The sequence below is a fragment of the Leopardus geoffroyi genome, chromosome D1 (genome assembly GCF_018350155.1).
Source record: "Leopardus geoffroyi isolate Oge1 chromosome D1, O.geoffroyi_Oge1_pat1.0, whole genome shotgun sequence".
Taxonomy (NCBI): domain Eukaryota; kingdom Metazoa; phylum Chordata; class Mammalia; order Carnivora; family Felidae; genus Leopardus; species Leopardus geoffroyi.
Genome location: NC_059329.1, coordinates 102,404,434 through 102,432,099, shown reverse-complemented (window position 1 = coordinate 102,432,099; position 27,666 = coordinate 102,404,434). Strand labels below are relative to the sequence as shown.

At 47.7% G+C, this 27,666-nt stretch overlaps 1 protein-coding gene across 2 annotated transcripts; it reads right to left on the bottom strand.

The window, feature by feature from the left end:
* Positions 1–16,057: 16,057 nt before the first annotated feature.
* LRRC55 (leucine rich repeat containing 55) lies at positions 16,058–27,268 on the bottom strand. 2 transcript variants are annotated; one of them, XM_045485243.1, is made up of 3 exons: positions 26,766–27,268; positions 24,298–25,728; positions 16,058–20,378 (listed from the first exon to the last, which is right to left on the bottom strand). In XM_045485243.1, the coding sequence occupies exons 2-3, from the start codon at positions 25,016–25,018 to the stop codon at positions 20,143–20,145; spliced, it is 957 nt and encodes a 318-aa protein (XP_045341199.1). In that variant the 5' UTR covers positions 25,019–25,728; positions 26,766–27,268; the 3' UTR covers positions 16,058–20,142. The 2 variants fall into 2 exon arrangements, with proteins under 2 accessions (XP_045341199.1, XP_045341198.1); XM_045485242.1 differs by having other exon boundaries at positions 24,298–25,837; positions 26,766–27,265.
* Between the last annotated feature and the right edge of the window lie 398 nt (positions 27,269–27,666).

The window sequence follows — 27,666 nt, the reverse complement described above, 5'->3', positions numbered from 1 at the left end:
CTGGACTGATACCGAGACGGGAATCTCAGCTGTCTTGGATGGAGACTCCTCTTGGCCAGATTGTTAGCGCTGTCTCTGTGATCTGCTTCTACCCCACCGCTGTCCCTGCTTTAGCTGGAGCTGTCCTCTGGGTCCATGCTCAGTGGCCTCCCATAGTTACACTGAGTCTAGGAACGAGACCAGTGAAGGGGAGTGGTCTCCACCTGCCAATCAAAGCACTCATATCTGTTGAAGGCCTTCTTGGCGCTGAGGACAGAGCTTGTCTGTGGAAATCCAGTGATGAGAGACACCATCTCAGCCCTTGAGGAGTTTACTGTTGGGTGAGGTACAGAGACGATGAGCAAATACAGCGAGCTGAATGAAGTTCCAAAAGTCCAGGGAGCTTGGGGGGTGGGAGAGCATGGGGGCCAGCTCTGTGGTGGAGGAAGAGGAGCACACAGCTGAAGGATGGACAGGAATTGGCCAGAGGTGTGAGTGTTGCTGAGGAGGGTTGAGTTGGGACTACAGCTCTGCGTACCAGCGGCCTGTGGTTGGAGAGAAGACGGGGGCCAGTGGCTTTGTGAGCTAGTCACACCAAGAAGGGTGAACTTCATCTGAGGGGTAGTGGGAAACCATGGAAGCCTTTCAAGCAGGGAAATGGTGCAATCAGATTTGTGGTTTGAATCTTAACATGTTCCCTCCCATCAGCGAGCAAAACTTCACAGGGACCCACTCTGCTGTGAAGCCTGGAGGAGATTCAAGAAAGCTTCTTGTCAGAGTCGGGGTCCTGTGAAGTAGAGGACAGAGACCTGCTGGGACACAGAGGGGCAGGCTCAGAGCCTGGCTCTGTTGGTTGTTCATTCACACAGTGACCAGGGCAAGTCACTTTCGCCCTCTTGACCTCATTTCCTAGGTATAGACATAGAAAAAAGGCGGAACTAGGTGAATCCGAAAGGCCTTTTAAGATAGTGTATTCTATGAGCCAAACCTAAAATAAGTTTCCCTGCCCTCAGGAAGCCTACAGTCTGGGGATGCTTGGTAAATGCTGGCTGATTCTTAGGAACACCTGATGAGGGATAGGGGAGTGGAGGGAGAACCAAGAATCTCTGTTTCCTGGAAAGTGGATGTCGTGCATGCAGAGAAGGGAGGGATCGCCACAGTGTGCTCACTGCCTGCTGGAACTGAAGTTGGATTTTCTATTGCTCTGAGTCCTGAGTGGGGTCAGCGTCTCCAGATGGTGGCCAGGGGACCCAACAGGCTGCCGCTACTCTCCACATGGGACAGTCCAGGGGTCTTGCTTTCAGGATGCTCCCATCCTGAGTCTTTGGATGCCCTGGTCCCTAAAATCAGAAATGGGGCCCACCCCTATGGAGCCAGGGAGGCGAAAGATACAGATGGCAAATTGAACTAGGCGACCCTGCTTGTATTCTTGGCTCTGCCAGTGAGTGACATGGTGTGCAATCTTGCGGACATGTCACTCTTCCTCTCAGGGTCTTAGTGTCTTCATCTATGCAATGACAGGGTTTTTCCAGGTGTTGGCTGTGTTCTGGGCACTGGTGCTGGTGATCAAAGATGAAAAGGACTAGGTTCTTTCCCTCAGGCAGCCTTCAGAAACACATACTTTCAGTGTAATGTACTGAGTACAAAGCTAAAGGGATGCCTGGGGTGTAGAGGCTCAGGAATAAGGCCCTTAGTCCAGCGGGGGAGGTGTAGGGAGGCTTCCCAGAGGAGGGGGCTGCATTCCCATTTGAATGGTCAGTGCGAGACAGTTGGTGGAAGGATGTGGGGGTGGGGAAGTACTCTGGACATTTCCAAAGAACAAAGAATCTATCTAGTCATCTTGCCTTTGGCAGAACTCCGGCTCCCCCTCTCCCCCACCTCCCCTGAGGCTGACTGATGCTCTGGAGCCACTCCTCTGTCTGCCTGCTGGCTGGGAGGGCAGCCAGCACCCGAGGTCTCTGGGACGGACTTCTGAGCACCTTCTGCTGGGATGAACTCTGAGCATAGCCCACAGTTGACTTGAAGTCACAAGCTTGCCTTGGGCAAAGTTTTCCAGCCGTCAGCATGATGTCTCCTCAGGAGCCTCAAAGACTTAGATCAGAGCCAGCACAGCCTTGGTCTCTGCCAGGGTTTGCTGGAAGAGATGCCACCCACTGCCCAGGGGCTTCCTAAAGGCAGAACACCAGCTCCATCCACCCATCTTGGGAATATTTATTGAGTGTAAATCAATCATGGGGCGAGAGAAAACCAACAACCTCATCAATGAACATGCGCATGGGAATGGGTAGGAGAGCTGCGGAGGAGACGGTGTGGGTGTGGGCTCCCATGAGAATCTAGTAGGCATTCCGAGCTAGCCTGCATGGTCCTGGAGGACTCCTGTGTGGGGGTTGGCAGGGGGTGGGCAGAGCTTGTGCTGGGCTCTAAGGGAGGAGAAGAAACTCCATAGTGGAAGAACAGAGTGAGAAAGAGAGAGGAAGCAGACTGGCATTCTAGGCAAACGAAGAGCATGAACAAGGCTCCAGCCCTGGGAAGTAAAAGGCCAGGTGGCTTGTGCAGAAGGACTGTGGTGATGTGAGATGATGGCTACGGGTTGGCAGGGCTAGCTCTGTGGGTCCTGCAGCCTGCACTGGGGCTTTTGTTCTTTATCCTAAAAGCAACGGGGGGGTGGGGGGGTGGGGGGGGTGGGTGGGGGGGGTGGGATCTACATCAGCAGGGGGCTAATAGGATCAGATTTGTGTTTTGAAAAGAAACATCACTCTGAATGCCTCAGAGAATGGATGGGGAGGAGGCAGTGAATGTTGCTGGACCAGCTGGGAAGCTATTGCACTGGTCTGGGTGGGAGATGAGAGTGACCTGAGCCAGTGGTGCCAGTGGTGGTGCTGAGGTGGTGTCAGTTCTAGAAGCGAGACTGACATCTTTTGGTTTCTGAAATGTCAGAGCTGTGGAGCACTGTGAGGTCATCTTGTCTACCTCCTCATCTGATGACTTAAGGCAACAGGGGCTCAGAGATGGGGAAGACTTGCCCATGCCAACACAGCAGAGCCAGCTCCAGAAATACACCTTGTGTCTCTCCTGTACTCTTAGAGTAGAATTGTAGAAATAGTTGAGCAGGAAGAAGTTTTAGATATCATCTAGTCTAATTCTTACATTTTATAGATAAGGAAACTGAGGCCCCAAGGGGTGAGCTCTCAAGGGGCCAAAGGCCACCCAGGGAGTTAATGAATTAATCAACAGAATGGTCTATGTATATATAAACATGCCTCTGTTGACCTCTTGATAGTGGGACATGTGTTTGTTCAGGAGGGAGATAACTTGGCAAAAGTCCCTCCAAATGCTTTCCCAAGCTTCCTTGCGCCTGCTGGCTCCCCTCTCAGTGGGACTATGGTTAGGGAATCCAGATGTCTGGGGCCATGAAGCCAGCTGGATTTTCCCATGTCCTGGGCTCCCAGTGTTTGGACTCAATAGGTTCAACAGCCATGCTGGTGGCAGGGAGGGAAAACCAAGCTGTTCTCTCAGTGAGTTTCCCAGCATCTGAGTTTAGGGAGAGGGTTAATTTCCTTGGGTGCCTTAGAGGTGGCTCCTCCAGTCTGGCCAGAATCCTGCAGCTAAAAGCAAGGTCGCCACCTTGTGCCTAAATACAGGGACCTGGCTCTCTAGAATGGAGTGTTGTGACAGGGTCCGACAGATGTTATCAAACATTGTGTAGCGTCCAGATGTAAGAGATCATTTGGGAGATGAGTCAATGTGGAAGCCAAAATGTTGGAATTTTCATTTTTTGGGAAGAAAAACAGGCTGAATATTTGAAATTGGGATTGCATTAAGAAAATTCCAGAACTTTATTTTTTGGCAGCTGAGTAGTTTGTTATCAGTAGTTTGTTATCAGGCTTGGTCTCTGAGGAATCCTTGGAGCCCTAGAAGGATTCAGTCCCAGTTCTTGCAGTTGTCCCCCCACTCCCCCCAAGCCCTCAGGAACATTCAGGCAATGGGACAAGGGCACCAGTTTTTGTAGAGGCTCAGGTGGCTGGGAAAACGGTGGCATGTGGAAAAGCATGGAGTCTTTGGAATCATATCATGCTTGGGGTGAGAGTGGGGGGGGGGCGCAATTGTGTCCTGGCTTCTCTAAGACCCCCTGTATGACATTGGTACTCATCTCTCTGAACCTCAGTTTCCTGTTTTGCGATGTGGGGGTAAGGATACTTATTTCATGGTGTCATTGTAGGAAATGAGGTAGCTGATGAAAACCACTTAACATAGTGTCTAGCATTGAAAAAGCACTCAGCTTACATTGTTCTTAAAATTTTTGTTGTTGTTTATTTGCTTTTGAGAGAGAGAGAGAGAGAGAGACAGAGACAGAGACAGAGACAGAGCTTGAGTAGGAGAGGGGCAGAGAGAGAGAGAGGAAGACACTGAATCTGAAGCAGGCTCCAGGCTCCCAGCTGTCAGCACAGAGCCTGACACAGGGTCGAACCCATGGACTGTGAGATCATGACCTGAGCCGAAGTTAGATTCCTCACCGACTGAGCCACCCAGGTGCCCCTCAGCTTACATTGTTCTTATTTGTCACTCTGGGACCCTGAAATCAACCAACATGGAGTCAGATTGATTCAGAAGAACAGAACCTTCCTCTTCGATTCTGGCCACTGCTAGTAGTCTCTTGGGGTTCACTGCCATGGCAACGGGTCAGTGGAGTGGTAAGGAAGGCAATGGGGACAGCTAGGCAGCCAGAACGCTGCCTGGCCTGCCGGCGCCACATCCAGTGAGGGCAGCAGCCTGATTAATGGCTGCCTGATCCCCTGGCCTCATGTCAGGCCACCCTGGGGGAGGCTTCTCGCCCAGGGAGGGGCAGAACCTCACTTGGTGGGGTGTGCCAGGTCCCTGGTCAGTGGGCATGGTGCCACAGAGTCTTAGAACTGCTGAAGCAGAATATTAGAGCTGAAAGGGACCCTGGAGATGAGTTATTCCAGTCTCCTTTCTTTATGGCTGAATACAGAACAAACGGGTAATGAATGTCTTCAGTGTGCCCCACACAGTATGAATTTCTTTCAATGCTGTGCGATAGGTATAATGAGCCCCACCGGGGAGGTGGAAAACACAGATGTGATGTCTTTCATTCACCAGGCACAGCTAGGATTTGCACCCAAGACTTCTCTGATTTCAGGTCCCATGTTCTTTCTACGTGTCATATTTCTTATTGTTTGACCTTTGGGAACTTGTGTGTCTTAGTCTTCTCTTCTATTTCCAGTGCCTCGGATAGTGCTTCATACATATTAGGGGCTCCGTAAAAAATTGTTGAGTTGCCACAAATGATCTCGGTGCCATTTTTGCAGGTGTGATTCTAAAAACAGTCCAGGAAAGTGTGTGTGCATATGGCACCTCTATCAGACCCTAGGATGGGGAAGGCGCTAAAGTTGAAAGTCTTTGCTTGGCGTCCCAGTGTCCCTCACCAGGCTCTTCCCCTGCAAATTCCAGTCACACTGGATTCCACGCTGAGCATGTACCTTCCTTCCCCTCTGTGCCTTCTCTCCCACTTTTCCCTATCTGGAATACCATCATTTCCATCTTTACTTGAGGAGCCCGTACCCATCCTTCAGATGTTCCCGTCTCCATGAAGTTCTCCTTGGTCCCTTTCAGGGAATTCGATCTCTTGCTGCTCTAAATTTCTGTACTACTTGTGAGTCTCTTGTGTACATTCTGATTGAATTCTGCATTGCGTTCTGTCTTCTTGTGAGTGCCTCATCCCTTTTCTATTAGCCTGTAAGCTCTTAGTGGGCTTTGACCTTGTTGTATCTTGGCATCATCTGGGGAACCTAGCACATTGGTGCACACAGCAGTTGTGACGAATGTGGACTTGAAGGCAGTTGACTTGATGCAGAGCTCCCCTGCCTACCCACCCTGGGTTACTCTGTGTTGAGCTGGATTCATCCGGGAGTAGGACTAGACCCAGATAGGGCTGGAGGTGGGCCTCTGATGCCTCCTCTCCCCCAAGTGTGGGCTGAAAGCAGCCCCTCTCAGGGACCTCTCTGACCTCAGCTGACCTTCACTAGGTCTGTTTTCTCATTCTCTTGGATTGGGCTGAGAAAAACAGGAAGAATCATTAAGAGACAGTGCCTTCCGAGCCAGCAAAATTATCGCTGATTCTTTTTACAGACACCAAAAGCTTTGTGTATTGTGACAAAAGAGCGGGCTTTTCCTGCAGGCCCTGGGGAGAAGCCTCTACTAACCTCCTGGATCCACCCCAGGCTCCACTCCCATCCCCCTTTGCTTCTCTTCCTCTTCCTTCTACACTTAGGATCACTAATGTTTTCTATACTTAAAACACGCAGAGTCGGAGGACTGTCAGTTGTGTCCAGTCTTTCCCTGAGAGATCATCTGACTCCTTCCCAAAGTGTGGTACATGGACCAATGACGCTGGTGGCTTGTTAGAAATGCAGTTCCCAGGCCCTTCCAAGCCTGCTGCTGTAGAATCTGCACCTTAACAAGATCCCCAGGGAATTGTGCACACTGAAGACTGAGAAGTGCTGCTCTAACCCACTTTTATTTATTTATTTTTAATTTTTCAAACAAGAGGTGACATCTGAACTCTGGAGAGGGAAATGGACTTGTGAGTTGATAGCAAGATGAATTTGGTTTCATAAACATTTGTTGAAAAGCTGCTGTACATCCTGTGCTAGGCTCTGTGGATAAAAGGTGAAGTAGGGATCCTGGTCTCTTTGGTCTTTTTGTTATTCTTTCATGTACCTAACATTGCCTTGCCCACACCGGGGCCTCAGCAATATTTGTTGAATTTCAGCCTGGGGTTGCTGCTTCCTCACTGCAGCTGCCTTCTATAATTATCAGCCTCCTGGAGTAACTTGTAGCACTTTTGGACAGAAATAAATAAGTTCTTCAAGGAGGAATTCAGAGAGTGGGCTGTATCCTTCATTTTACCAGCTCTGGAGAGTAGGATCCCAAGAGTCTAATAATGAGATAGGGTGCCTGCACTCCAGAAATCCATATATCACAGATGACAGAAGGGGAGCATCGTACTGGAACAAGGAGTGATTTCAAATTGGTGAAACATCTTTGATGAAGCAATACAGGATATATAACAGGCCCAAATATCAGTGATTGGTTCCACTTCACCAAAGTGAAGATCTCTTGAGATCTGATCTCTATTGGAGTGTCTAGTTTTTCCTTTAGGGGCTTTATTCTTTTTTTTTTTTTTTTAATTTTTAATGTTTATTTATTTTTGATAGAAGAGCACAAACAGGGGAGAGGCAGAGAGAGAGAGAGAGAGAGAGAGAGAGAGAGAGAGAGAATCTGAAGCAGGCTCCAGGCTCTGAGCTGTCAGCACAGAGCCTGATGTGGGGCTCGAACCCATGGAGCACCATGGGATCATGACCTGAGCCGAAGTTGGTCGCCCAACCCATTGAGCCAACCAGGCATTCCGGGGTTTAATTTTTGATTTAACATTTGCTTAAAGTAATCATTAGAAAGTGCCTTTATTTGTAAGGCAGACATTGCACCTCCCTTATCTGTTCATCACAATAGTGACTGCAGCTGGTTCTCGCTGTAATTCACAGGCTCAGGGCTTGCATCTGTGCTTCCTTTGGCTGCTGCATCACTTCTGGGAGCTCAATATTCTTCTGCTATTGTGGAGTGGAACAGGGTTTGAAATTTTTTGCACGGAAGGAGACACATAACACTTTGCATCTGAGTTGTAGATGACTTTTCCTTTGGGGAAAAACATGCTACCACGATACATTTCTCAATGACATTTTACAGTAGTAGCTTGGGATGTCAATACACTTCCAGACTAGTAGGAGATGGGTTGTACTCTTCTCTTTATTAATTTCTGTTGGCCTTGTCAAACTCTGTTAATAGATTGTTACAGTATAGTGCACTAGCATTGTCTAAAGCAAAGGAAAGTGATGCAAGTTTCCAGTGGTGTTATTCTTGGAGAAGTTGGAAACTAGGACTGAAGATTTCATGTGTTCCTTGCATTGGCCAAATTAATCACATCTAGAATAATTATAATATTTTTAATATTAAAAAATAGCAGTGGCTAATCTTTTGTCTATTTCTTACAAGGTGCCAGGCATGATTCTTAGCTCATTAATAGGGATTAGATCATTAAATCACGACTACAGTGCTATGGGACAGGTGGCATCCCCATTATACAGAGAACAGAATGAGTCAGTGAAATATTGAGTAACTTATTCAGCTGGTAAGTGGCAACAGCTTATGGGTGCTGTTGCACTTGGGTGGTTAGATCTGGGAGCATGGGCTGCTACTCTTTACATAGTTTGCTTTTGGGGTGGAAAGGCCACTCTGGGTTTCAGGCTCATGTTGCTGACATAGTTTTGTCCTCTATAGATCTTTTCCTCATAGGGCAGTCTTTCAGTTGTGGATGCTTTGTAACAAATAGTCCTAAACAAAGCGGCTTAAAATGATAAATTGGTCGTGTTAAAAAAGAAACTGTGGCATATCAGACATTCTAAGAGGTTATTTGAGCAAACGTCAATTTGATTAGGGGAGTGCCAAATTGGAAAGAGTTAGGGAAAGGCACAGAAGCAAAGCAAAAGAGTTATTTGAGTGACTACAGCTTCAGTGGTCACCTTATTTGGGAAAGAGTAGCTGGCTATTTGCGATTGGTTGTCCTTAGGTCTTCATTTTTTAACCTTGAGGCATTACAGGCTTTAGGTTTTGGTTTGCTCTTGTAGGTGACGAAGGCATTAAAGCCACCTCAGTCTAATGGTCTCTTGCTTAATTAATTCAACAGTGGTCATCCCTGAAGTTTAGCTGGACAGTTTTTTTGCTGTTTCTGCTTGGGGCTGTGCTCAGAGGGTGTCTGGGGCTGGAATGTTCGAGACAGATTTACGAAAATGTCTGGTGCCTGGAGGGATTGGCTAGAAAGCTGGGCTCAGCTGGCACACTGGAATGCCCGAGTCTCTCTTCTCTCCACGTGGTGTCTCCATGTGGATTTTCCCTCTGTCTCCATGGATCAGACTTAATCCACAGAAGCTTAGGGCTCCCAAGAGCACACAAGCAGAAGCTGTCAGGTCCTTTTAAGGATTAGGTCTGGAACAGGCATAGCATCTGCTACCTTCTGCTACCTTCCCTTGGTGAAATCGAATCACAGAGCCAGCCCAGATTCAGCATGGGAATGAACTACTGAAGTGAGGCACGACTCACTGAGTTCCATGTTTGGAGACTAGTTGTCACAGCTGGCCACTGTGACCTATCTAGTATATGACCGTGGTTTAACACACTGGGCTGGGAGGGCAGGTGCGGATTAACACTTTGACTTTGCCACATTTCAGCTGTGTGATTTAGACAAGTTACTTGAACATCTCTCAGCTTCTAGTTCTTTCTCTGTAAAAGAGGGAAGCTAGCAGTAGTCACTCTCACAAATTGAAATCACTCTGTGCCAGGCATTCCTCTAAGCCTTTTACATACATGAACTCATTTAACCCTTCCAGAGACCCTATGAGGTGGCTACCATTATCCCTTCAAATGAAGGTAATGTGCTGGATGCATGTGTGGTACAATGTAAATGCACAAAAGTCAGCATTATGAACATTCACAGTATTAGCATCATACTGAGAAGCCCAGCTCATCACCATTTCATTCCTTGGCTAAGACAAGTACAAGCTGTTTGTCCCTATTTTTCCTTATACGATTCTATGCAATATTCCCATTTCAAACATATCTGGGCCCATCTCAAATAGAATTTGTTTTTTGGATTTGCTTCTTTGTCTATAGCTGAGGGAGTCTTATATTTTCCTTCTAGGAAATCACTCTAGAGGCTTTGCCTCTAGCCCATCACTGAGAATGCAAATCTACCTGTATTCTGAAAATGCTGCTGATTATTTCAGCTTGAACTCAGTCCCTGAAGCTCCATTGCTGTGTTTAACATCCACTGGGACCCTGGGAGTGACAGGGAGTATTTAAAGCAATGCTGCATGTTCAGATTTTTTTAACTCTGTCTCTGGGCTCTTAGGTTTGGACTGTTTCCTGACATTATGAATCTGTTTGTATATCTGCTTCCTCCCTCCTCCTTCCAACTTACTCATCAGGGTTTTCTGACTTACTCGTTGTTGACTGTTGGTATTCTTTTTTTTCATAGAATTAAGACAGCCTTTCTGCTACTTGGGTCTTGCTGAGCATAGCTATAGCTGAAGGAAAAAAAAAAGATGAGGAGTTATTCTTGATTCTTCTTTTGTTCTCTCTCCTCATATCCAGTACATCATCAAATACCACTGGCTCTGCCTCTAAAATCTATCCTTAACTTGTCTCCTTGTCTATCACCAACACTGGTATCCCTTAGAACATCTTCCAACCAGGCCTACTTAGGAGGCCCCTTCCTGGTTCCTAGCTTACATTCTTTCCCAACTGTTGAACATTACCCACATAACATCCAGAGTAGCCTTTGAAAACGTAATCAGAGCATGTTATTCCCTTGCTTAAAACCCTCCAATGGTTCACCATGGCATTTACATTAAATATGAAGTCTGACAAGGGTCCATTAGGACCTATCTGATCTGGACCCACTTTTTCTGGACCCTCATCCCCCAACCCTCTTCCTGCTTTATTCTCTTTGTAACAATTGTCACTATCTGGAATTATTTATTTATTTTTGTTTATCATTGGATCTAACTCCTCCCACCCCACCCCACCCCCATATAGAGAGTAGTCACCAAGGGGCAGGGACTTTATCTTGTTCATTACCGTATACCCAGCATGTGAAACATGTGCCTAGCACATGGAGATGTGCGATCAATATTTTTGAATGAATGAAGGTGTAAACTCCTCCTTTATATGGGAATCTAACTCTTGACCAGCTAAAAGTCCTATATCAACTACTTCCATAGCTTGGGCTTTTTATTTATGTATATAGGGACCTCTTTTGAATGCTGGCTCAGCTATAGAAATAGAACTTATGAGAAGACATTTGCAAATGACACATCAGATAAATGGTTAGTATCCAAAATCTATAAAGAAGTTATCAAAGCCAACACCCAAAAAACAAATAATCCAGTGAAGAAATGGGCAAAAGACATGAACAGACACTTCTCCAAAGAAGACATCCAGATGGCCAACTGACACATGAAAAAATGCTCAACATCACTCATCATCAGGGAAATACAAATTAAAACCACTATGAGATACCACCTCACACCAGTCAGAATGGCACACATTAACAAATCAGGCAACAACAGATGTTGGCGAGGATGTGGAGAAAGAAGATCTCTTTTGCACTGCTGGTGGGAATGCAAACTAGTGCAGCCACTCTGGAAAACAGTATGGAGGTTCCTCAAAAAACTAGAAATAGAACTACCCTATGACCCAGCAATTGTAGTACTAGGTGTTTATCCAAAGGATACAAAAATGCTGCTTCAAAGGGGCACATGTACCCCAATGTTTATAGCAACGCTATCAATGATAGCCAAATTATGGAAAGATCCCAAATATCCATCGACTGACTAATGGATAAAGAATATGTGGTACATATACAATGGAATACTACTCGGTGATGAAAAAGAATAAAATCTTGACATTTGCAGCAACGTGTATGGAACTAGAGGGTATTATGCTAAATGAAATAAGCCAGTCAGGAAAAGACAAATATCATATGATTTAACTCATACGTGGAATTTAAGAAACAAAACAGATGAACGTAGGGGAAGTGAAGGAAAAATAAGATAAAAACATAGAAGGAGGCAAAGCATAAGAGACTCTTGAATACAGAGAAAAAACTGAGGGTTGCTGGAGGGGATGTGGGTGGGGGGATTGGGTATTAAAGAGGGTACTTGTTGGGATGAGCATGGGGTGTTATGTTGAAGAGACGAATCACTGGGTTCTACTCCTGAAACCAATACTATGCTGTACACTAATTAACTTGAATTTAAATAAGTAAATTAAAAAAAAAGGAAAGAACCCTCCGTGTTGTAAAAATCAGCCACATTACATATTTTCTAGAACTCCATGCTGTGTACTCCCAAATGATTCTGTGAGCTAAGTGTAAAGCAGGGGAGAACACATTGGATAATATTTTTTCTTTATACAACACTTTTATAGTGGCTAATTATTTTATTTTATTTTTTAACAAGATTATTTATTTTGAGATAGAGCACAAGCAGGGGAGGGGCAGAGAGAGAGGGGGAGAGAGAGAGAGAATCCCAGCAGCTTCCACATTGTCAGCATGGAACCCGATGTGGAGCTCAACTCACAAGCTGGGAGATCATGACCTGAGCCAAAATTGAGTTGGACACTTGACCAATTGAGCCACCCAGGTGCCCCTCATAGTGGCTTTTTAAAACTATGATCTCTGCCCTCCATGGTGAGTGGGTTAGGGGTAATGACCAGTAACAGAAGGAGGATAGCCTCTTAACCACCATGGGCAGTAGCTCTTTCCCATCACTCCCTGTTATCCCTCCAACAGCAAACCTGTCCTACAGCAAAGATTTCTGGTAGACATTCTGAACTCTGAATCCATAGGCCAGCTCTTTAACTTGGTCGTATTTTTTCACAGTTTCCTTACCTGTCATCACGATGACCATTTCAATGGGGAGGCTCATTCCTATTATGAGTTCATGTTGCATTATTGTCTGTGTGCTTCAAACACTTTTCGTCTCAGTCCAAATTGATCCAAGTCAGGTCTGTAAGATTTTAAGTAACTTTAATTTTTTTTTTTCAACGTTTATTTATTTTTGGGACAGAGAGAGACAGAGCATGAACGGGGGAGGGGCAGAGAGAGAGAGGGAGACACAGAATCGGAAACAGGCTCCAGGCTCTGAGCCATCAGCCCAGAGCCTGACGCGGGGCTCGAACTCACGGACCGCGAGATCGTGACCTGGCTGAAGTCGGACGCTCAACCGACTGCGCCACCCAGGCGCCCCAGATTTTAAGTAACTTTAAAGCAGTTTGTAAGTTGAAATGAAAAGGAAGAGAAAGAATAAAAAATTTGGAGCATTAAAAAATTGGAAAGGGTACCTATTTCTAGACTTAAAAGATAAGAGATTAAATTGGAAAAACTGTTTCTAGGCCTATGTGATAAGAGATAAAATTGAAAAAGACTTGGGGCGCCTGGGTGGCGCAGTCGGTTAAGCGTCCGACTTCAGCCAGGTCACGATCTCGCGGTCCGTGAGTTCGAGCCCCGCGTCAGGTTCTGGGCTGATGGCTCAGAGCCTGGGGCCTGTTTCCGATTCTGTGTCTCCCTCTCTCTCTCTACCCCTCCCCCGTTCATGCTCTCTCTCTGTCCCAAAAATAAATAAAGGTTGAAAAAAAAAATTAAAAAAAAAAAATTGAAAAAGACTTTCAGCAACACTAAGGCCCACTAAAATTTTTCAGTTTAAGTAACTTGGCCAAGGCGAAACAATTAAGAATATGAATGTTCTTATCTATTGTTTCAGATAATTCAAAGGTTGCCATTAAAAGAGAGGTCACCACGGAAGAGGAAGGGAAAGCAAGGAATCATGATGGGCTTGAAAACATCTTTAGGAAACAACTTTTGTGTGTGCTGAAACCTGGAACTTAGTTGAAGCAAATAGAATAAAGGCCTACCAATGTAAGAGGTAAATTGCTAAGAAACTATGAACCTGGATTCAAAAATTTGACTATTTTGACCACTGAGACCTAAATCAACGGGAGGCTGGTTGAAGAAGATGGGCAAGCCCCAAAGAGTGCATGCTCCCCAGTACCCACTTTAGATATGGCCATGGTAGATAATGGAAAAGGGAGATTCTCCAAGGGGAAGAGTCAGAAGCTACAGAGAATGACTGACAAAGAAGTTCTTAGCAGAAAGCAGAACCAGCGACTAATAAAGCAATTTGATCTGAGGCCTTCATAATGCTCTCCCACCAGGATTTCAGAATTGCTATGGAATGTGACAGCTGTGAGTTTTTGTTTCCCACGTTCCAAACAAAGATTTTCATCTTCCGGTAAGCTGTCCTTGGGCCACCGTTGTATATTTGGTAGGTGTTAGTGGGTGGGAGGTAACTTTCCTTTTTAGTGCACGGACACCAGACCACGAAAAGGCCCAGTGGAAAGTACCGCAAAATTGCTGATCCTGAGCTCTGAGCTGGATGTGGAAACGGTGATAGGGAGATAGGTGATAGGGAGAGCAGATGGTGTTAGAGACTGGTGGGGTTTATCTAACCCTGTTTCCTTTGATTCTTGCTACCTACTAGTGTACTCCTTTGAAGTTAAATGGAGCCGTGGGACCGAGTCCAGGCCAGTGAAATATGGCTGGAATTATGTACAATACTTCCAGCTTAACCCCTCTAAAATCTCCCTTGAGATCCACCCCATTGCAGAGGATGCAGTGGAGGCTCTGTGGCCTCAGGGATGCTGGAGCCACTGGAAGGAAGGAATAACCCATGTGGGGCAGAACCTTTTATATGCATTGGGATGTGATATGAGCAAGAAATAAGGCTTCATTAAATTAAATAATCCAGAAAACAAACCTTTCTTCTTTTGAGGTTTTGGGATCACCTGTTATCACAATTAGCATTGACTAATGCAGCAATCAAAGATACATGCAATTAAAAATACAAGGTATGTTTTGGTGTTACCTATTACCTCCAATTTTCTTTCACCAGATAATTGCAGAGGATCTCTGTGGCTAAAGCTCACTTCTGATTGAGACTGGATTTTCTCTATGTCTTACGGTGTTTTTGTCCCCTAAAGTCAGTTAGTCCCCAGGGATTACTGAATGCCTAAACCCAGATCTACTACTTACTAGCTGTGTGATCTTAGACACATATTAGCATGTCTGAGCCTCAGTTCCCTTATCTGTAAATAGGTATAATAATACTACCTATCTTGGGTTGTTGTGAGAATTAAGTGAATCAATCCATGTAAAGTGATCAGCACAGCATCTGACACATAGTGTGTACTCAATAAATTTATTTTATCATTGTTGTTGACATCATAGATTGCTAAGTATATGCTTGGCACTAGGGACAGCACTGAAGAAATTATACAAATTCTGGACTTCTGTGAGATATCTGCTTATTTCATGACCCTTGTGTTTGATTTTGTACTTGTTCAGTATAGTCTCTATTAAGTACTTAATTTTAAGAGAAAGGTTTTGCATCTCTCCAATCTACTTTAGAAAACATTGCTTATGGCTGGGCATGTTCTTTGTCTTTCTGTCTGAGTGTTCTGAGTCAGTATGTGTGTTCCTGTTAGTGGCTTTACTCTCTGAATGCAATATTTGTCCATACCCTGTGGCAGTTGGAGTGGGGGGAATACAGGAAGGTGAAAATCCCTATTGGTGGAAGGAACCACTTCCTGCCTCGAGCCATTTCCTGCTTGGATCCACTTCTTGCTCAGATCCACTTCCTGCTTGGATCAACTTCCTGCTCAGAGCCACTTCCTCTTTAGAGTGTTAAGTAAAAAATGGCTGCCATTGTACTTATAAAAGTACACTTTACTCCTCTTTTTTGTCCCTTTTCCCAGGGTACGCTATCCAACCATCTCATTTCCAATGGTGTGTAGGTAACATTTGCAAGATCCAAGTGGTTAAGAATCCTTTCCCTTCTCTATTAGCCTATGAGAACAGAAACTGAACCTATACCAGTGATATCATCATTCAACCCTTACACAATGCATTTAAATGCCTGGTTTACCTGTATGTCTGAGCTAGGGTCTTTATGGGCACACAGCTGGTGTGGGCCATCTCCCTGGCACATGCTCCTTAGTGATGCTAATTAGGTAGGCACACCCACTTGCCTTGGCGTGTTTTATAGTTGACCCAAGCTGCAAACACCAACATGTATAAGACATATGCTCTCTTCTTTGTGTAATTTCAGGCACCAAAATATGCCTACACATAGGGGTGTGTGCATACAGACACACACATATTCTTTTTTGCCTGGTAGAAATATGCTTCTGTGATGTTCCTTCTACTCCCACACATGCCCCTCCATGGTTGGCACATCTCCTAATTATTCCCATCTACTCCCTCCCCATAGACCTTTTGTGTGTATATTTTGGCACACATTCTCTTGATTCTGCCTAGTTCCTCTTTTTCTTTTTTTCTTTCCCTGCCTCCCTCCCTCTCCCTCCTCTTCACAACTCCTTAGAAAATTTGTTAAACTATACACTCTTTATTATTAATGTACATTTATGAAAAAGTCTTCACAGTTACAAAAGTGCATGGTTATAAAATCATCTCCATACAAAGGTTGGCATCTTCCCCTTCCCCACCCCTCCCTAACCCTCCCACCCCCAGACATCAGCATTCCACAGGACAGTGTTTAGAAAAACTGAGAGCTCAGTGGATCCAGAGCTCTCTATCCAGAGCTGTGGCAAACATGGTGGTGATTTACACAAGACCTTGCAATTTGCCTCCTTTGCTTCCCTTTTGCCTCCTTCTGAGGTGGGTAGAGCAGACAAGTTTCTCTAGCTTTGGGAAAATTTTCTTCTGAGGGATGAGCAAAGATGTCTCCTTATACTCTTCCAGAGCTTAAAAGAATGTCAGAGCAATATCAACAAAGACATCTACAAGGAAAATGGAGGTTGTAGGTCTTTCCTGATGGTTGAAGAGAAATGCCTCTCTTGGTTTGTTCAAATTCCATATGCCATCTTCCTTGAGAGAAGCTAGCAAACTGTATCAACTCTGGGGACCTATTTTTGCAGGATTCCCTGGTAATCCCTAAAGGAATGGAGAAACAGATGAGAGATTGTCTGAGAGTGACCAGAAGCAACTGGTCCAGAGTGATGTGGTGCAGATTGGGGTCTTTTCTAAAAAACAATTTTCATGGCCCAGACTTTGACTGTCACAGCTCTGTTGGTTAGTTAAACTTTGATATCCTCAGACCCAGCATGAAAGAAGATTCTGTGATGAGGACAAATCTCTGAGGGATAGAGAACAGAAGGAAGCAGTCAGGCTGTGGCTGGGCTGCCTCAGCTACATATTTTTCTCTTTTTATATTTTTCTGAGCAGCTATACCTAACCCAGCCCTAATGTGATTCCATATTAGTGTATCAAGTGATGCAATAAAGAGATGGTTGAGTAATGTCAGGGAAATGAACTCAAGTTCCAGAGAAGTTGTCCCCGTATCAGTAGATACCCAACATATATGGAACCTCATGAACAGACACATGGACTCAAAGATACCACAACATTTACGTGTTAACTAGTCTGGAAAAACTTACTCAAGACTTCTAGGGATACCATCATGGTTTCTTGGTCAGAAGGGTTGTGTGAACATTTCCAATTGGGCAGTTAGATTACCTCCAGAGAAGTGTGCTTCTAGAAGCTTGCTTCTGATTGCCTGTGCAAGATGGTGGTGGGAGAAATGGAATTCCTTGGTGGTAGGGGAGTTTTATCATTGTGCTTTAGTTAACTGGGGACCTTCTAGTAGCTGGAGAGGAATGTGTTCTTTAAAAGCCATGTATCCTACTCAGAAAGGTGTGCCATTAACAGGGACCAAATAATCTCATTAGAAAGGACATTTGAATTCAAGGGGCATTTGGAATCTTGTTTGGTTCTAGTTCTATGCAAAAAAGGTACATATCTTAAAATATATTAACTATATTTCAGCAAATAAGAGTCTCTAGGAGATTATAATAGATGTATATGGTGCCCCTCTATGGGAGGTTTAACTATTTGTGTCAAGACTATTATTTCTAAAAGTTTCACCCCAAGTACATTAGGCTATTAGCTTGATTGGTAAAGAGCAGCCCCAGTCCATCTGTCCTTGGGCAGAGTGGAAGAAGAGAGCAGGCACAGTTCTGCTCCAGATGTCACAGGAGTGGGGGCCTTGCTCAGATGTTGTGAGATACGAGGTTCAAGTACCCCAGGTCCAGCAAACTTTCTGGGTGCTCTTTTGGTTGACTAGCTCAAGGAAGCATGAGTAAGGGAAGACTTCTTGGAAGATGACATGTTATTTTTCTTTATTCCTTTCCTAGGAGGATGGGACGATGCAAAATTGTTGGAGCTGAGGACTAGGTAGAAAGCCCCTGTTTTTAACCTTCATCCTGGCCAGCCTTACCAACATGTTGGGACTGTGCCTTAATGTCCTCCTCTGTCCTGCTGAGGTTCTCACCCCATCTCTCCTGCAACCATTGTATCTCTTGCAACACAACACAGCAGGGCTTGAGTAGGAGGGGTTAGCACAGCTTCATCTCTCGTTTCCCAAAGAACTTCTTTTTTGCATGATTTCCACCAAGGCCACCAGTTCTAATGTGTTATTTGCACGTTGCAAGGCAGATGACTCCTATTCATGTGCTATTTGTGCTGCTCCTGTGTTTCAGAGGCTCCAATTGCTCTACTGTGAGAACATCTAAATCTGTGAAGGAGCTGGGTTTTACTGCCTTTTATTTAGCTGACATACTGGACGTTCATGGCTGCTGAATCCGAGGGCCCTACTACCCAGCCATCCTGGGCATTCTGTTTCCCAAACACCTGGGAAAGCTGAAGAGAGAACCGAGTTGGAGTTGAGTCCCAGCTTTACTGCTTTGGCAAGTCACATCTGCTCTTGAGTCTCTATTTTCCAATATGTAAAATAGGAGTAATGGGTTGTGAAAAGTCAAGAATGATGCCACAGCATTTTAGGAGCTGTCCAGTGCTGAACAAAAACAGGGTGGAAGCTGACGAAGCTGATGGCAAAGTTGGAGATGACGGCAACAATGGTGATAATAGAGCTTCACACATCAAGTTACTTGATTTTTGACAGACTGATTAGACAGTTTCCCTGAATAGAGCTGCCTATCACCTTCCTTCTAGAGTGTACCCGGATAAGTTTGGGTAAGATACTCATCTCTCTACACTTAATTCATCTATAAAATGGGAATAATAAAAACCACCAGGCAGTGTTGCTGTGAGAATTGAAATAAATAAGTCAATAAATTTAAAAGTGCCCCGAAGAGTGCCTGACCCTTGTTGGGAGCACTTATTCATCAGCACTACTCGAATTCAAACTTATATAACTTCAGAGGGAACTGTGATGTTCCTCAGCTCGGATTGGGTAGAAAGAACACAGACTTTATTTTGCTTGTTAAGCAACATGTGACTTTGAATGCTCTCTGAACCTTTATTTCCTCATCTGTACAATGGGAACAACAATGCTTACCTCAGAAGATTGTTGTATGCATTAAAATGAATTGTCTGTGGAGAGAGCTTATCACAGTGCCTGACACTGGCAACTGCTTGGTAATTAATTAATAGCTCTCATACCCTGATGCTTAAATGGGTGAATTGCTCAGAAGAAAGAGCAAATCCTCCTATGGTCACAACTGTGGTGGCCTTCTATTCCTTCAGTCCTGGCTACCCTTGTGCTACAGTGCACTTTCTTGATGAGATCCTTTGGTGGGAGCACCGTGGCAAGAACAGTCACAAGATTAGGAGTTCCGGGGTGCCAAGACTCTTGCTGCCCAATTGCTGGACTTCCTGCTTCCCTCTTCTGAAGCTGAAGCTCAGGTGAGAGGCAGGAGACAAGGGTAGGAGAAAGGACACCGAAAGTGTCCACCCTCAGCTCGGTACCTGGGACCTCACTTGCAGGCTGCATTTGGTGGACTTAGTTTGGGAGGCAGTCAATATGAGGTGGTCTCACCTCGTAGCTCCTGGCAGGAGACCTAGGAGGCTGGCATGGGGGTGTTCTCTTCTTCAGGAGGCAGTGTTGGGCAACTCCAGGAGCGGAAAGATTGGGTGTCAGAGGGAAGTTTTGGTCCTGTGCCGCATCTGCTCTATACACTTAAGTCACGAGGAGTGGTCACTGTTCTCAACACACCATGCATATTTTGGCCTCCGTCATTTGCTTATGTCCCCCTTTCTTTGTCTACTTGACAAAGCAGACATTTTTTGATAACTCTGTTTGCAAATTGCCTCCATTCTTGTAATTCTTTTAGACTTTCCTAGGCACAATTGATGATCCCTCCTCTGGGCTTTCATAACTATGTGCTCAGAGTGCTGACAAATTGTCTTATAGGGAATAGTTTTTGAATCTCTCTCTTCTATTAGAGGTAAGAGCCTAGAGGGCAGGGGCTAGGTTAGAGTCATCTGACATTTCCATTTGGCACAGTGTCTGGCCCACAGTCAAGGCTCGCACAAAGGTGGTTTCCTGACCTTGCTTGGGTCATGAAGTGGCCAGGGTACCATGGAGCCAGAGTGAGCAGCGTCCAGTGGTCAGAAGCAGTGGTGGCCAGCAGCATGAGAGATGTCAGGCACCCACGTCAAATCTCTTCCTCTTCACTGGCCTTGCTCCAACGGTGGCAGCAGTTGGCTGTGATGCCCAGGAGGAAGTTGGTGACCACGGAGGCAATGGAGACCACGAAACCCACAAATGCAATGAAGAGATAATCATCCAGGGTCAGAGTCAGGTGGCAGGCCTTGAAGCTCTCCTCAGTGAGGGAGAAGAGTGGGGCACCCTCGACTTCAGGGGGCCCCCGACACTCAGCCAGTTGAGAATCTGCAACACAGAACCCAGGAAAGGTGAGGGGCCGGAGGAGAGTGAGTGGAATGGAGAGTCTCCCACCACTCCCCTCCCCCCAAGAGAAGTTGAGTCCTTTTATTGAGTTTCTATGTGTCAAACATTTTACTTACCTTCTTTACTCTCCTCAACAACCCTTCAATCAAATATTTTATACCTGTTTTTAAAGTTGTGGAGATCACTGCTCAGAGAGTTTAGTCACTTGCCTGAAGTCCAATAGTCACTACTGATGGTAGATCTACCGCTGTCTTGTGACATTTTCATCTCTCACAGTAGCTTCCTAACCAGTTTCTGGGCTTCTGCCTTTAAACCATCTTGATGCAGTTGGCTGGGTATCTTTGACACCCGAAGTCCTATCATGTACTACTCTGTGCTTGAAACCGTCCCCTGACTTCTTATCTTCCCATGGAATGAAAGCCAAGGTCCTCACTGTGAGCTACAAGGACTCTTCTTTCCCTCTGCTCCTTGTTCACTTTGCTCCATCCACACACACATTTTGATCATTCTTCCATCACCCTGAGCACATCCCTTTTCAGGGTGGAAAGGGTGTGCCTTTGCATTTGTCCTGTGTGGGAGTGCTTCTCCCCTGAATCTTGGCACAGCTCAGTCCCTTATTCCTTTGGGATTTTGTTCAAGTATCACCTTACTAATGAGCCTTTCCTTTATGATTCTATATAACATAGTAACTCCACACCACCTCTCTCTGGGCTTTCTCTACTTTCCTGCTCTGCTTAATTTTTCTCCATTGTATTTATCTTGTCTCACTCTTTCTTTAATATCTGTCTCCTCCTCCGTGAATATAAGTTCTTCCCATGGTGTTCCTAGTCACTGAACAGGGTCCTGTCCCTGTAAGTGCTCAATGAAACTTTGTTAGGTGGATGTGTGGATGAATGACTCTGTCCAACTTGAAAGCATTGGGTCTTCCTACTATCCCATGTGGCTTTTTCAGGGATGTAGAGTATAGGGTTATGAGTATGGACTCTGGAGATATTGATCTGGGTTCTATCCCCTCTCTACCCCAGACTAGTTGTGTGACTGTGCGTGACTTACTTAACCCCTCTGTGTCTTGCTTTCTTCATCTGTAAAATAACGATAATGATGCTATCTGTAACATAGGATTGTAGTGAGGTCTCAGTGAGTTAACATATATAAATGATATATCCTTGGCGGATAATAAGCACTATGTAAACATGTGCTTTTGTTAGTATCCTAGGCTGGTCTCCCTGGACAAGTCAGTGAGGGTCATATTCTTTAGGTAGTCTTCTGTAGGAGAAGCTTCTCCTTCAATGGGATTACTTTTCTCTCCATCATTGATGGTCCCACCTCACCCTTCCAGGGTCACTTGTACAAACACATGGTTGTCAATGGTTTCATTTTACTCTGCCTTGGAAGTAAGAGTGGTGTGCAGTTGGAAGCTCTGTCCTGCATTGCCAGGCATCAGCTTCGTAGCAGGCAGTCAACCCTTTGCTCAGGGTATAAGTATTAATCAAGCTCTCACCTTGGGCAAGTCGTTTTTTTTGTTTTTGTTTTTGTTTTTGTTTTTTTGCCTTTCTGGCTCTCATGCTCTCCCTCCATAAGAAGGGGATAATTCAACCTAAATTGTCTAAGAGTCGATATGCAGAAGTTTTCTAAATTAGGTGGTACATAAACGCTTATTCATCCTGTAGTTTTTGAGGGCAAAGAATAAAATGATGGATTTGGATTGCCCCTTTTGAGAACCGGATTAACATCATTCTCCTTAGAAATGAGGAGTCAGTTTGGGGGAGAAGATGCAATCTGCAGTGTACGTGGAGGGGTCCCTGTTGGCCACATGCACAGCACTCCAGACCCTGCTCAGGACAAGATGGCATCTGAAGTTAACCATTAAGGGCTCTCCTCTTAGAACCGGAAGATGCATAACTCCAAAGTCTATTGTGTGCATGACTGGGGTGGTGGCAAGACAATGTGAAGTCAGGGAATGTGGGGGAAACTGAAGGCAATTGGTATGGACCCTGCAGAGGAGGCTCTGAGGACAACTGGCAGGACCCCGGGGGAGTTCAGGATGGGACCCTGAGGGCTGATAAAGCCCTCTGGTAATTCAAGGGGCCAGTTTTGAGGTTGAGTATATCCCAAGGGCACCCTTCTGTCCCTCTCTGTTGGGATTTGTCCAAAAACCATGGATAATTGTAGGAGAACAAAAAGAAGACAAAAGGAGGATGATTGCCTGGTCCTCCCTATGCTGGCAAGTTCTTTGCGCCCAAGAGGAAATATCCTGGAGGATGTGATGTGCTGAAGAGCTTGTTCGGTGGAGAGTGGGGAACCTAGTGGCCAATGGACAGTCACTTTCCCTCTCTGGGGCTGGGGTCCCTCATCTGCACTGTCATGAGTCTGCCCAAATGGGATCTTGGACCTCTCTCCTCCCCAGGAGGCTGTGCTTCTTCTGAAGGGGAGCAGGGGCCTCAGAGATCACAGGAGGTGGAAGGTGCATGTGGCACCAGGGTGCCCTTTCTGTCCTTAGTACACAGGAAAGAGGGGACAGCTAGCTTGCAGCCTTCAAGGGGTGAGCAGGTGGGGAGATGGCTCTAGGCAGCCTCCCCCTCGTGCCCCCTAGCATTGCCCCATCTCCATCCCCAGCTATTTTGGTCCCGGAGAACTTCCTCCCACAACTGTGTAGAAACAGTGGAATCGTGACCCACACCCCTCCCCCAAACTATTTTGGTCCTGGGCTCCCCACTCAGTCTTCCTCTCCCTCCTACCTCATTCAGCATCGTTCTTTTGGAACACATGCTGAGCCAGGCTCTGGGAAAGCCCCTGAGATGGTGCCCCCAGCTATTTCCCGTCATTCTACTGCAGGGGGGCTGATGCCAAGGCTCAGTGCTGCCACACAAGAGAGCCGGTGACGGGGGGCCGCATCTGAGCACTGCCTGCCTCCAGGTGAGGTCAGGGCCCATCCAACCTCTGTGATTCAGTCTCCATCGGTCCCCAGTGCACCCCCAATTGGGATTGATTGGTTAAGTCGCCAAATCCATTTTTCTTCTCAGCTCCCACCCCATGCCCTAACCTTGCAGAGCTCTGCTAAGGCCCTTTGGCCAGCCCAGAACTCAGGCCCCGACTCTTCCTGTTAGCTTTGGACCTGACTCTTCAGGATATAGCCAGAAGGCAGCCAGACTGCCAGAGTTTGAATGCTGACTCCAACACTTAGCAGCTGTGTGGCTTTGGGCAAGTTACTGAACCTCTCTGCGCCTTGGTTTCCTTCTCTATAGAACAGCGTGTGTAGGGATCTCATCATGGTTCTTCTGAGGATGAGATGAGCTAAATATGACATATGTTTAGGATAAAGCATAAGAGTAAGTCCTGGCAGATAGTAAGTACTAAAATAAAGAGTGTTTGCCTGTTTCTGTTTCTTTGAGTTTTTCCAGCACTTGGAATACTTTAAAAAGCAGCCTGGTAGAGTAGAACAGGGCTTAAAAGTCAAATAAACTTGGGTTTTATCCACGACCCTGATACTTTCTAAATGAGCGACCCCGGGCAAGTCTTTTCATTGTTCTAGAGCTCAGTTTCTTCACCTGCAAAATGGGAGTCACCAAAATGGGGAGAGGTAACGCGTGCCAAGTTCTCAGGTCACGGCGAAAGCTCAGCACACTCTCGTTTACTATCTGTCTGCCTCCGCAGGTCCCAAGTGCGCAGATGCAAGGGTGGTGTGTGTTTCACTGGCGAACGGCACCAGCAAGCAGGGCAAGGACTCAACGGATGATACTTGTGGGGGGACAGGGCTGGTGTGCACAGAGGCCAGCCCAGACCAGGGCACGCACCGGGTGCTAAGAGCTGTCAGTCCCTCCCTGTTCTTTGGGATCCTTTGCTGGCAGGGAGGCAAGCCCCTCTGTGCCCGTGGCTGCCCAGTCCCGCCCTCCCGCCTTACCCGCCGTGCAGCGCTGGATCCGGTTCCGCAGCCACTTCAACAAGGGCTCCATGGTGCAGCCGCACACCCAGGGGTTGCCGCCGATCTGCAGGGTCACCAGCCCCGGCAGGCCCTCCAGGGCCTCGAGACTGAGGAAGGCCAGGCCCCCGTAGCTGAGGTCCAGGTCTCGGAGCTGCACCAGGCCCTGGAAGGCTTGGGGGTGCACCCTGCGCAGCCACGGGTTGTGGCTCAGGTCGATGTGCACGAGGCCGTGGGCTTCCTGGAACATGTCGGCCGGCACATGGCTGAGGTTGTTGTAGCTCAGATCCAGGTGTGCCAAGCGCTTGGCGTGGAGGAAGAGGCCCGGGGGCAGCTCCACCAAGGAGTTGTTACGCAGATCCAACACCCGGAGCTCCATGTAGCACGTGAGGTAGCCGGGTGGCACGGCCGCGATGCGGTTGTGGGCCAGGCTGAGGTTGCGAGTGTCCATCGGCAGGTCTGGGGGCACGGAGAACAGCCGTTGGCTGCTGCAATCCACCACCTGGTTATGGCATGTACAGAGGACCGGGCAGCTAGCGCCGGCATCCGAGCGCATGGCCCCGGCTGCCAAGAGGAGGGAGACCAGCAGCACAGCTGGGTGGGGGGGCCCAGGCCAGGGCAGCTGGGACCAGGTGTCACCCATCTTAGGCAGCTGGCACCCGCCCTGCTGAAGGGAGCCCACTGGGGCCGGGGCTGTGTTCATGAATCAAGAGTCGGTGGCTCCGAAAGACAGCTACATCAGGGCCAGGGCCCCGGAAGGTGGGGCTTCTGGGCACGTGGTATCATGGCTCAAGCCTTTCCCCGGAGCCTCTGAGCACCAGAGGGCTCCCTAGGGGAGATCCACAGGAAGTCCCCTTTGGAGCCGAGGGGGCAATAAATCCAGCCGAGGTCCTACAGGGTCTGAAAAGATGATCAACACTTGAGAGAGTGAGGGACCGAGGCTAGGGCTGGACCAGCTGCTAGCAGGTCCTGGAAGGGTCCCTGTGGATCTGTGTTCCTCTCACCCATGACCCCTGGCTGCTTCCTGTCTTGTATTATGTTGGACAGGTGGGGGAGGGGGTGAAGGACATAGATTGTGCCTGTTGAAGGTCCTGGCACATCTAAAAACCCGGAGCCCCGTCCCGAGTCTGGGACCGATTAGGAGGCCAGGGCTGCATGTGGGTCTCTGGCATTTGAGGTCTCAGAAGCCATTTCTTCTGATGGCCCAGGGGGCTCGAGTCCAAGGGGGTCCTGGGGTGGGTGTTTTGGGAAGGGAGCCTGGGGCAGAGTGGGTCTCCATGGGCCTCCTGAAAGCCTGAGTCGTCAGCCTCAGCATCTACTGAAATCCCCAAGGAGGGTCTTCTTCCCCCAGGTTGGGGAGGACCTTGAGTGACACCCACTGCCGGCTGCCAAGGCTGGAAAGAGCCATGTGTCCTGGAGAAGCAGGATGGAGATCAGCTAGGACCGCTTTGGCGACTTCTCCCCGGCCAGTGCCTCTCTCCCAGCCCAGCTCTGCGTTCAGCAGGCGGGGGCAGAATTCCCTCTGTCAACAAGGAAAGCACTCAGGCGGAGATCTCCAGTGCCCTCGCCTCCCTACTGTCCTTCCTAGGTTCCCTGGCCCCCTTCTTCTCTGCCACCAGCCACAGCGTTTTCTCTGCATACTGTGTGTCAGGTGTGGGCAGCGCTGGGCTCAGACCCCACCCTCACACTGTGGTTGCCTGTCCTCCTCCCAGGGTTCTGTCCTGGGCAAGATGCATTCGCTTCTCCTCCCAGCCTTGCCCCTCAGCACCAAACACCCCACCCCTGGGCAACTCCCTAAAACAGGCACACAGCCAGGCTGGTTGTTTGCATACCCCTTTCAAACAGGGTTAGCACTCCCCCCTCTCTCTCTCTCACCCTCTCCCTCCCTTACCTTCTCCCTCCTCTCTCTCTCTCTCTCTCTCTCTCATTCACACACACACACACACACACACACACACACACACACATTGTTCTCCTGTGATCTCCCCAGATTTTGCCCTGCCCTGTGCTCACACCTCCCAGTTTTCTGTCCAACTGCCTTCTGCACACGCACTGCAGAACCCCCTTTCCAGTCTGCCCCCCCGCCCCCCGTGTCCCACCCTCCTGCACACCCCTAATCCCAACCCCCTTTCTACAAGCACCCCACTCGGCTCTCTGTTCCCCAGCGTGAGCCCACGTCCACATTTGGTCAGGCAGAGAGAGCGATGACATACCCTGTGTCTCAGCTCTGCCGTCCACCGCATCCCCTGTGGCCCCCCGCATCCTCCGTGGCCCCTGGCTGTCCTCACTTGTCCTCCCTAACCCCCTCGGTCCGGCAATGCCTCCCCTCCCAGCACTTCTAGCCTCAATCCCGCCCACCGGGAAATCACCCAGCTCCTTTATCCAGACCCATTTTTCTGAACCCCAAGGTCCCCCCTTGCACTCCCATAGGCCCTCAGGAGCCCACTTACTCTGTTCCAAGGACACAGCCATCAATCTGCAGCAGACGTGGGTCTCCCTCCCTCATCCTGGAATCCCGCTTGCTGCTTTAGAACAGATTGCCTCCCCGGCACTTCCCTTCCCCCGGCTTCTCGTTCTCCATGGCTCCTGGATCCCGGGGCAGCATCCTCTGTGGTTTCCTGTCCTGTGCTCCTGGTGCCTGGCCGGTCCCCTTCTTTTACTCAAACGGGGAATCTGAGAGAGGATGCTTAGAAGAAAGTTCACAGAATCCTCTGAATGCTTCTTCCCGAAACTCAGCTGGTGCTGAGGCTGCTGGGGTATGAGGCTTCCGCCAGGTCTTCCCCTCCCTCCGCCTTCCTTTCCTCTCTCCCCCTCCTCTCTCCCTTTTTCGCTCCCTTTTTTCCTCGAGGGCCAGGTACTGACGTTTCGCTGTCTCTTAGCAACTGCCTCCACATCTCTGAGCAACAGGAGAGCTGGCTATGGACCCCACCAAGAAGAGAGAGAAGAGAATGAGGCAGTGGCAGAATCCACAGCCACCTCCTGGGTCCCAGCGACAGGGCAAGGGAGACAGAGGGGGAGGGGGCAGGGGCAGGGCAGGGAGGAAGGCAGAGGGGGCAGGCAGGGGGAGAGGGCAAAAGGGCCCTGTGGGAGAGGCTGGAGTGGGGGCAAAGGAAGGGTCTAGAATGTGAGATGGGGGAGGGGTTGCTTATGGACATTTGGCATTGGGCCCAGAAGGGAAAATAGAGAGGGGTTGGAATGGAGAAAGGAACTTCTGGAGGGGAGGGGGGAGAAGCTGGGGAAGGCAATGAAGACATGAAGAAGGATGGAAGGAAAGAAGAGAAGTGCGTGTGACAAGTTTGCTCACTTGATGGGATGTATCCATTCAGTCCCTATGTAGCATCTGTCTCCCTG